The sequence below is a fragment of the Panthera uncia genome, chromosome F1 (genome assembly GCF_023721935.1).
Source record: "Panthera uncia isolate 11264 chromosome F1, Puncia_PCG_1.0, whole genome shotgun sequence".
In the NCBI taxonomy this organism is placed as follows: domain Eukaryota; kingdom Metazoa; phylum Chordata; class Mammalia; order Carnivora; family Felidae; genus Panthera; species Panthera uncia.
Genome location: NC_064813.1, coordinates 10,252,611 through 10,262,783, shown reverse-complemented (window position 1 = coordinate 10,262,783; position 10,173 = coordinate 10,252,611). Strand labels below are relative to the sequence as shown.

The 10,173-nt window shown below is 47.2% G+C and overlaps 1 protein-coding gene across 4 annotated transcripts in view; it reads left to right on the top strand.

The window, feature by feature from the left end:
- The window catches only part of ADCY10 (adenylate cyclase 10), a 75,085-nt gene extending 64,912 nt beyond the window's left edge, over window positions 1–10,173 (top strand). For all 4 annotated transcript variants that reach the window (XM_049635144.1, XM_049635142.1, XM_049635141.1 and 1 more), the window contains exons 29-33: window positions 1,112–1,227; window positions 2,160–2,277; window positions 4,137–4,332; window positions 8,702–8,890; window positions 9,651–10,173. In XM_049635144.1, coding sequence (XP_049491101.1) covers window positions 1,112–1,227; window positions 2,160–2,277; window positions 4,137–4,332; window positions 8,702–8,890; window positions 9,651–9,812 — 781 coding nt within the window. In that variant the 3' untranslated portion in view covers window positions 9,813–10,173. The remainder of the gene's footprint in view (window positions 1–1,111; window positions 1,228–2,159; window positions 2,278–4,136; window positions 4,333–8,701; window positions 8,891–9,650) is intronic.

Here is a 10,173-nt window from a genome sequence, read left to right as displayed (position 1 = left end):
GATGGACATTTGGGCTCTTTCCATACTTTGGCTATTGTCGATAGTGCTGCTATAAACATGGGGGTGCCTGTGTCCCTTCAAAACAGCACACCTGCATCCCTTGGATAGATGCCTAGTAGTGTAATTGCTGGGTCAGAGGACCAGCAATTTTTTGAGGAACCTCCATACTGTTTTCCAGAGTGGCTGCACCAGCTTGCACTGCCACCAACAATGCAAAAGAGACCCTCTTTCTCTGCATCCTCGCCAACATCTGTTGTTGCCTGAGTGGTTCATGTTAGCCATTCTGACAGGTGTGAGGTGGTATCTCATTGTGGTTTTGATTTGTATTTCCCTGATGATGAGGATGTTGAGCATTTTTTCATGTGTCGGTTGGCCATCTGGATGTCTTCTTTGGAGAAGTGTCTATTCATGTCTTTTGCCCATTTCTTCACTGGATTATTTGTTCTTTGGGCGTTGGGTTTCATAAATTCTCTGTAGATTTTGGACCCTAACCCTTTATCCGATATGTCGTTGGCAAATATCTTCTCCCATTCTGTCGGTTGCCTTTTAGTTTTGCTGATTGTTTCCTTCGCTGTGCAGAAGCTTTTTATTTTGATGAGGTCCCGGTAGTTCATTTTTGCTTTTGTTTCCCTTGCCTCCGGAGACGTGTTGAGTAATATTTTATTATTTTTCAAAATAATCTCTGCATCCAGTGTGGGGCTCAAATTCCCAACCCTGAGATCGTGAGTCCCACGTTCCACCCGCTGAACCAGCCAGGCCCCCGCTGTGTGTACATCATCCCTAGTCTGTTTACTGTCTTCCCCTGCTATGGGAGTCAGGCTGCCAAGTGAAGGGAAAGGGAGGAGTCTCACAGGGGAGGCAGAAGCCCAGAGAAGGGCAACCAGGACCGGAGGCTCCAGCCAACTTGGCCTGGCTCTGGTGGCCCTGACGCAGGGGCCCGTGACAACAGTTTGAGCCAAGAGCCAATGTGAGATTTGGGAGTGGCTTTGAAATTTGCGAAAGGGCCGCATTTGGTCCGGAATTGCGGGCAGGATGAAGCCGAGCCCAGCGCTAAACTCCATCCTCTCCTCCCCAGCACCTCCTAATCTTTACCACCTTCCTTTGCCCACAGAAACAAACAATTGATCCAAGTGCTGGGGTGGCTGTGGGACCTTTCTATATCAGAAGAGCACATCTTCAGCAAGGCCTTTTTCTATTTCGTCTGCCTGGACCTCATGCTTTATTCCGGTAAGCGTGGCTTTGGAATTTACAAGAAATTGGGGTTTAACACACGTGTTAGTGTGGTGTGGCCGCTCTCGGGGCTGGGGTCTCGAGCCCACTAGGATTCCGGCTGGAAAGACCTGTCGGAGAGGGAAGGGGAGAGGCTGGTGTAAGAGCTAGGAGCCATCTGGAAGGTGGAAGGATTGTGAAGGACCAGCAAGGAGGAGAATTTGGCCCAGAAGAACCTGACGGGTGTAAGCGGCCAGTTTAGCGTCAGATCACTTTACACACAAGTGGTAGTGACTGACAGTGTCTTACTAGAGTACTTGTTAGCAGAATATACGGACAGACGTCACGCTTTACGAGGAGCGTTGGATTGCCAATGGATCCGGGCACCGGTAGCTGCTCGGAGGTTCGGAAAAGGAGCTCCACCGACGAGGCAGCCCTCAGTGTCCACAGTAAACCAGAGGGGCCGGCCTGGGCATTCGTTCCCCAACACGGGATTTTTTAAATCGAAAGGGATTTTTTTAAATGTTTATTTTTGAGAGAGAGAGAGAGAGAGAGAGCAGGGGAGGGAGGGGGAGACACAGAATCCGAAGCAGGCTCCAGGCTCTGAGGTGTCGGCACAGAGCCCGACGCGGGGCTCCAACTCACGAGCTGTGAGATCGTGCCCTGAGCCAGAAAGTTGGACGTTCAACCAAATAAGCCACCCAGGCGCCTCCATCACCGTGTGATTTTGAAAAGGGCTGTAGATATTGCTGCCAGCAAGGGAAGCATGGCAGGGGCGGGGCGGGCAGTGTGGTCACAAGGTTGTTGCAATCCACAGGACCGTCTGGCTTCATAAACAGAGATTAAGGCCTCTCCCCACAGTGGGGACGTCTCCTGGAAGCTACTAGGCCAGAACAGGACCACCCCCGCCCACCAGCAAAGCTCTGCTGTTTCTCTCTGTTTTTTTTTAGGCTTTGTTTATAAGACATTTGAAGAATGTTTGGAATTCATATACCAAAATGAAGACAACAGAATCCTCAAATTCCAAAGTGGAATCCTCCTGGGACTTTACTCGAGTATAGCTATCTGGTAACAATGTGTTGCACTCACTGAACTCCCACGTTTGAAAAATGTTGACTCCTGAAGAAGGGGAGATTAACACACACAACACACACACACACACACACACACACACACAGAAATGAAAGAAAAGAATTTATACTTTGTTGTACCTGAGAGATTGAAGGCATTGAAGGCGTGAGGGTAGATTTACACTGAAAGGCCCCTTGGGGATCATCTTGCCCTTAAGCAAGGCCGCCACGGCTGTACTCAGTGCCACAAGCCTTTATTACCTACACACCATGGCGTGGTAATACAGAGAGGAAAAGAGTACTTGCTACTGAGGAGTGGTGGGGTGCGAGGGAGACTGATAAATAGCACCATTTGTGGGGTGCCTGGGGGGCTTAGTCAGTTAAGCCTCCACTCTTGGTTCCACCTCAGGCGTGATCTCCCAGTTTGTGAGTTCGAGCCCCGCATCGGGCTCTGTGCTGACTGCGCGGAACCTGCTTGGGATTCGGTCTCCCTCTCTCTCGGCCCCTCCCCAGCTTGCTGTGTACCGCCCTCTCTCAAAAAAAAAAAAAAAAAAAAAAAAAATAGCGCCACCTGCCCACAACCCCCCCCACACACACACACAGATGGAATTTATTGGAAAACATTGTTGATAGAACGGATGTTGGAGGATGTGGCTTATGTCTGCAGGTATCTGCAGGCGGGTGGGCTTCCTAATGTTGAAGCCTAGGATTAGACTTGCCCACTCAGCAGGAGGCAGTTCTGGAAAACGGCAGTTCTCCCCCATCAAGAGCTTTCCACCCTGTGGCAGAGAGAAGTTCCACACGAAGCTCCTTTACTCGGGCCTCACTGCCCCTCAGGATGGGGAGGGCCGGGTGCCAAGCCACACCTGCCTACCTCCTACATTGCTGTCACCTCCTGACCACAACTGTGGCTGAACGCCTTTCACTCATGAAGTTTTCAACTCCATAAACCTGCAGCTATGGTCGTACCTTCAAAGAAGTAGATCAACCACAAGGCTCCAGAACATTCATTAGATGACTTCCGCAGCCACTCCCAACATGCTACGTGCAGCCATGGTGTCCAGTGTTTATTTGGACTCTGCGATGAGTGAAATGAGCATCGGAAGACATTCCTGTCCAAAGCACCACAGACTAGAGCAGTTCCAAATCTGAAAAGAGATCTATTCCGAAATTCCTTGGGAGACATTAAAATCTAAAAATCAATTGCCCTTACCAGTAAGAGTCCAAAGAAATTAAAGTTCAAAGTCAAATGACCTCGCCCGGGTGAATTAAAAATCCAAGGCATCTAAGGTCTGAAAGTCATCCTAGTTTCTTATTCGACTTTCTTTCGACAGCTGTGGCCTAGGCCTGTGCTTGTCACACGTTAGTGGGCACAGGAATCACCTGGAGAGCTTGTTAACACTTGTTAATGGATTCCTGGCCTCGTCCCAGTCCCCAGAGTGACTCAGCAGATGGGGGCTGGACCAGCGAGCCTGCATTTCTAAGCAGCATCCAGGTGACGTGGATGTTCCCAGTCGGTGGCCCACACTTTGAGTAGTACTGGCCTAGGCCATCTCTCTCTGGAATTGGAGCAGTGTCTTCAAGCTCTAGAATTCATAGCTCCCAAGTGTTTGATGATCCTTTTAGAGTCCAAAGAGTTAAGTGCTTGCTAATATTAGCCGAGGGTTCCCGAGGAGTCTATTCATCACGAACCATCCAAACATCCTCTTCTTGCCCTGTTCCATAGCACATCGTTTCTCCTGGGGAGCAGGCGGTGGGCTCCAGGCCCAGGTCCCGGGAGCTGGGCCCGCAGGGAGACCCATTTCAGAACATTCCAAGGGCGCTACTGATTTGTCTTCTTCTTCTGTGCTGGCGCAGGTATGCCAGGCTTCAGGAATGGGACAACTTTCACATCTTTTCCAGTAGAGCTAAAAACCTAGTGCCAAGAAGAACCCCGACAGCTCTTTACTATGAAGGAATCAGTAGGTACATGGAAGGGCAAGTCCTCTACCTTCAAAAGCAGATTGAGGGGCAGTCTGAGAACGCTCAGGACAGTGGAGTCGAGCTGCTCAAGGTGAGCCAGTTTCCAGGATAAACCACTCCGTAAGTGGATTTCTGTCTACCTTCTCGTGAAAATTATTTTCTCTGATTCCAGAATTTATATATTTATTTAAAAAATTCTTTTTTAATGTTTACTTGTTTTTGAGAAAGAGAGCATGAGCAGGGGAGGGGCAGAGAGAGAGGGAGACACAGAATCGGAAGCAGGCCCCAGGCTCTGAGACATTAGCACAGAGCCTGGTGCGGGGCTCGAACTCACGAAGAGTTCAAGATCAGGACCTGAGCCGAAGTCGGACGCTTAACCGACTGAGCCACCCAGGCGCCCCAGAATTTCTATGTTTATAGTACGGTTTTTTAAGGTAACTTCTTCCCCCCAAATTGGAAGGAAATACAAATTGCTCACAACCTTACTACTCAGAGGTAACCACTTTTTACAAAGAGAGACATCACTTTTCAAGTCTTTTCTCTGTGTGTGCCCGTGCGCACATTTCCATTTTTAAAACATGCTATCAAATAAAATATATTGTGAATAATTTCCTGTCATTAAATTGTTTTCTACACCACGGGTTAAAAGGAAGCATAGTATTTTATCTTATAGATAAAGTCTCCTAGATCTTGTTAGATGATATTGCCAAACTGTCCTTGGATAGAATTTTTTGTAGTATTTTATGGCAGTTATTATGATAAACATCTTGGGAGGTTAAGTCTTTGCACATGGAAATTAAAAATATTCAGCTGATCCTGAATGTGTCTTTTAAGTTAACTTTTTTAAAAAAAATTTTTAATGTTTATTCTTGAGAGAGACAGAGTGTGAGTGGGGGAAGGGCAGAGAGAGAAGGAGACACAGAATCTGAATGAAGCAGGCTCCAGGCTCAGGACCTGAGCTGAAGTTGGACGCTCAACCGACTGAGCCACACAGGTGCCCCTAAGTTAACTTCTTTTTTTTTTTTTTTACACTTATTTACTTTTGAAAGACAGAACAGGACAGAGCACGAGTCGGGGGCGGGGGGGCAGAGAGATGGCGGGGTAACAAAGAATCCAAAGCAGGCTCCAGGCTCTAAGCTGTCAGCACAGAGCCCAACGCGGGGCTCGAACTCATGGACTGCGAGATCGTGACATGAGCCAAAGTCGGATGCTTAACTGACTGCGCCACCCAGGCTCATGTTAACTTCTTAAAAAAACAAAAACAAAAACTTTTAAAATGCGTTTTCAGGGGCGCCTGGGTGGCTCAGTCGGTTAAGCATCCGACTTCGGCTCAGGTCACGATCTCGCGGTCCGTGAGTTCGAGCCCCGAGTCGGGCTCCGGGCTGACGGCTCAGAGCCTGGAGCCTGCTTCCGATTCTGTGTCTCCCTCTCTCTCTGCCCCTCCCCCGTTCATGCTCTGTCTGTCTCTGTCTCAAAAATAATAAAATAAACATTAAAAAAAATTTTTTTTAAATGCGTTTTCAGACACTTCAGTATAAGCATTACAGGACGTGCATATCTTCCACTCACCGAACAAACGTGTGCTGAGTGCAAAAACACATAAATAAATAACACTGGCCTCCTCCCTGATAGGCAGTAACCACCAGATACTAGGCGCTGGGGTGTGAGGGGGAGCAAATCACACCCGGTACCCGCCTCTCGGAGTTTACAGCCTAGGCTGGGCAAACCCTCCAAGGGAAGAAGGGCCAAATCTCCTGTTGACTTGACAATGTTTTGCCTTGTCCTCTTCAAAACTAAGCCCATGTGTATTAGTTTTCCATTGCCGGGCACCCAGTTACCACAAACCTAACAGCTGAAATCACACAAACCTCTCATCGCACACGTGGGCAGGTCAGAAGTCTGGACAGGCTTGACAGGTTCTCTGCTTAGGGTCTTAGAAGGCTTTAAAATCAAGATGCTGACCAAACTACCTCTGGGTAGGGATCTTCCCTAGAGATCTCGGAAGATATCTGCTTGCAGGTTCCTTAAGGTTGTGAGCAGAATCCAGAGGCTGAAAATTTAGGAATGTCTCTGTTTCAGAGATGTCACAAATTTGTCAAAGCAAGGCATCCTGGGACTTCAAGGCGTCTTGAAGTACAAGTAGCTCATTTAATCCTCAGAACGTTGTTAGGAGGAAGTCTTCGATCTGCCCAGGTAGGCGCTGTGCTCACCAATCTCCTACGATACCCAGGCCCCGGGGTCTCCTCCTGCAATTTGTTCACACTGCTTACCGATCCCTGCCTGAAATACTTAAAAGGTCATTGTCACCTCTGCTTAGAGGTACGCTCTCTTTGGATACAGAGCATGTATTTGTATTTCTGTTACATAAAGCATTCTGCTGGCTTCCATTCAGGGTATGGAGTTGCTTGGTTACCCAAAACATTATCTTGCTTTATGTGATTATTCTGCATTCTGTATTATTTACGGAATTACTATGTCTTCTGTAACTTCATGTGATTTGATAGAGTGTCTGGAGTTGAGAAAATGACTCATGAGAATCTCAATCAGGCTCCGCGCCGAGCGTGGGGCTCAGTCTTAACGACCGTGAGATCATGCCCTGAGCCGAAATCAAGAGTTGGACGCTTAACCGACTGAGCCACCCAGGCATCCCTGTCACTATCACTTTCAAATATTGATCGAATACTAACAAAGGGGGCCACTTTTGGCCAGTCTGACATATGAAAGTCCAGGTAGATAAACTAGCAGATGATGAAAAGAAAGCACGTCTTTATTTAGTGAATAGTGAAGTGATAAAACTCCTCTATCCCAAAGACAGTACAGGTGAACAATACAATAGGTACTTACCGGGTTCAGTAAAGATGAGAAAAACACGGTCTTTGTGCTCAAGAAGTTTGTGATTTATCTGACTTTGAAAAGGAGGTGGGGGGGGGTGGTGGTGGAGGGAGCAGAGACAACACAGGAACACGAATGAGTGAAGCACAAGCTTGCGCGTATCTCCCACGGCACGCAGAATGATGCCTTGTTCACAGCAGGTGAGCATTTCTTAGATCAATAATTGATAGACTAAACAGACGCGTTAACAGGTCAGTCAGGAAAACCCAACGTTTTGATCCCATGTCTATCATATTGAAATAAAGGCAACAAAGCAATAGGACATTGTTTCGCTGAGCATCAGATTAGCAAAGACACGTGAGAAGACAGACTCCTACTCTGAAAGACTCCCATAAACTTTCCAGAGCGCGTTCTGGCAAAATATCTTTAAACTACGCACGTTGGTTAATTCTCTTCCTGGGAATTATCCTAAGGAAATAATCAGATGACAAACAAAAATTTGTCTACAAAGATGTTGATCTCAGGTTTCTAGTAGTAAAAAACTAGGAGAAAATGAAAACTATATGCACTTCAAAAAGAAGATTGGTGGGGCGCCTGGGTGGCTCAGTCGGGTAAGTGTCTGACTTCGGCTCAGGTTATGATCTCGCGGTTTGTGAGTTTGAGCCCCGCATCAGGCTCTGTGCTGATGGCTCAGAGCCTGGAGCCTGTTTCGGATTCTGTGTCTCCCTGTCCCTCTGCCTCTCTCCCACTCATGCTCTGTATCTCAAAAATAAATAAAAACATTTAAAAAATTAAAAAAAGAAAGTTTGGTTAAGTCAGAAATGGTACATTTAAACATTGGGATATTTTACGTAAAAATTCTGAACTTCTGACTCTTCTTTTAAAAATTGGAGTACCTGGTGACTCCAAGCCCACATGCCTAAAGGACAGCTGTTGGCCGGAATTGAAAGGTGACACTTGTATAGGGCACATCTCTAGCATGACATAATCCCCTCTGCTCTTATCATGCTATAGCCAGCCTGGTTCTTTATGTTCCTTGCCTAACTCTTGTCAGCATTTGAATTTGTGAGCTCTGATGTAAAAGAATCATGTCACTGGAAAATGTTTATCATGTGATGCTAAATGAGAAAAAAAAGTTGCCATACTATGTGATTAGTATGATCCCAATTGGGGGTATGATATGTGTGTGTATGTGTGTGTGTGTGAGAGAGACAGAGAAACAGAGAGAGAGAAGTGGGAAAGCATGTACCTAAATGTTAAAAATATTTCTTTCCGGGTGCTAAGCTTATGGGTAATTCTTTTTTTTTCTTCCATTTTTTCCCCCTAAATTCTGAACAGTAACTTATATTGCTTTGGTAATAAAAAGAAAAGGTACTTAAAAAAAAAAAAGCGCTTGCCGGAAAGGGTTAGTGAGCCCACCCATATCGCATGCTTGGTCCGGGTAGAACGCTGAAGCTACCCCACTTGACGCGTGTCACTTTGTGTCTACTACATCCTATGTACTGTCTCTGTAATACGCTTTTTCATTTGATTGCTTCAATCTTTGAAACGTTCCCACATCATCCGTGGAGAAAAAATCGTTGCGGCCAAGGACCCTTTCTGATTCTGATATGCTGGTTTTCCTTTAGAACTTGGAGAGTCTGGTGACCCAGAATACCACTGGCCCTGTCTTCTACCCGAGGCTTTACCACCTGATGGCCTACGTCTGTATACTCATGGGAGACGGCCAGAACTGTGACCTGTTCCTGAACACAGCCTTACGGCTCTCTGAAACACAGGGGAACGTTCTGGAGAAATGCTGGCTGAATATGAGCAAAGTACGTACCACCGGCCAGCAGGTGGCGTGGGGATGCCCACCCTTCCAAGGAAGCCCCAGAAGCCTACCACCTCGTTAGCTTTCCCCAAGCACGGAAGGCCATCATGGGCCTTTCTGGACTCTTCCTAAAAGGGGCGATAGATCCGTAGCTCAGGTGTGTGTGCCTCCTCGTCCCCTTGGAGCTCCCCTGGAACCTCCCTCGCGTTCACATCTGCTTTGCCAAGATCTCCGCCCCTTCTCTGCAGCCCTCACCGCTTTCCACTTGGTGTTAATGTTGCTACGCAGGTCTCTCCTCCCCTTGAGAATGTGAACTCTTCGAAGGCGAACATCACGCGTAGCATCCAGCCCAGCGCCTTGTACTCAGCACTTGTTGAATAAGCGAATGGGCCTATACTTCCGTGTGTTTATTTAGAGTCACGTGTCAGTAGCCTAGTCTGGGGGGCAAAATTCATCATTTGTCTGTGGGTTCATGTGGCTTAAAAGCACAAGGACCTGGGGGGGCCCGAGTGGCCGAGTCGGTTGAGCGTCTGGCTCTTGATTTTGGCTCAGGTCATGATCTCACAGTTTGTGGGAGCACGGAGCCCGCTGGGATTCTCTCTCGGCCCCTCCCCCATGTGCACATGCATTTTCTCTCTCTCTCTGAAAATAAGTAAACATTAAAAAAAAGTTCAAGGACCCTGGACCAGTTCTGGTATCAGACCGGGCTTGGTCACGTAAGTCGGGGAGCGCTGATTAATTCTTCACCCTTTCTCTCCTCTCAGGAATGGTGGTACTCAGACTCCGAGTTCATGGACGACCAATGGCTTCAAACAGTCTCGAATCTCCCCTCCTGGGAAAAAATTGTATCGGGCAAGGTAAACATGCAGGATATTCAAAAAAACAAATTCCTGATGAGGGTTAACATCCTGGACAATCCTTTCTAACCTTTCGTGAAAAAGAACAAAGATTTCAGTAAGGCTCCCTCTCTTGCGATGATCCATTATTAACCTTTCTCTGGAACCAGCACCCTCCAGGTTCCTGCGTATTCTCTGCCATTCCAGACACAGAGGCAGACGCTCCGGGTTCTTCTTTCTTTTTCTGGAGGGTCAGAAAGGGTCAGCGGCCGCATGCTTACTTTCTCCCAGCTTTACCCAAACTGTACCTGCCTTTCATTTTTCAACTCGACCTGTTCATTTCAGCCCAGGCGAAATGTGTGTCCTGTGGGAAAAAATGAATATCAAAATGGTTCATGCAGCGACAGATACATTTCTAGTTACTCTATTAAACTGAAAATGTTTATTTTTA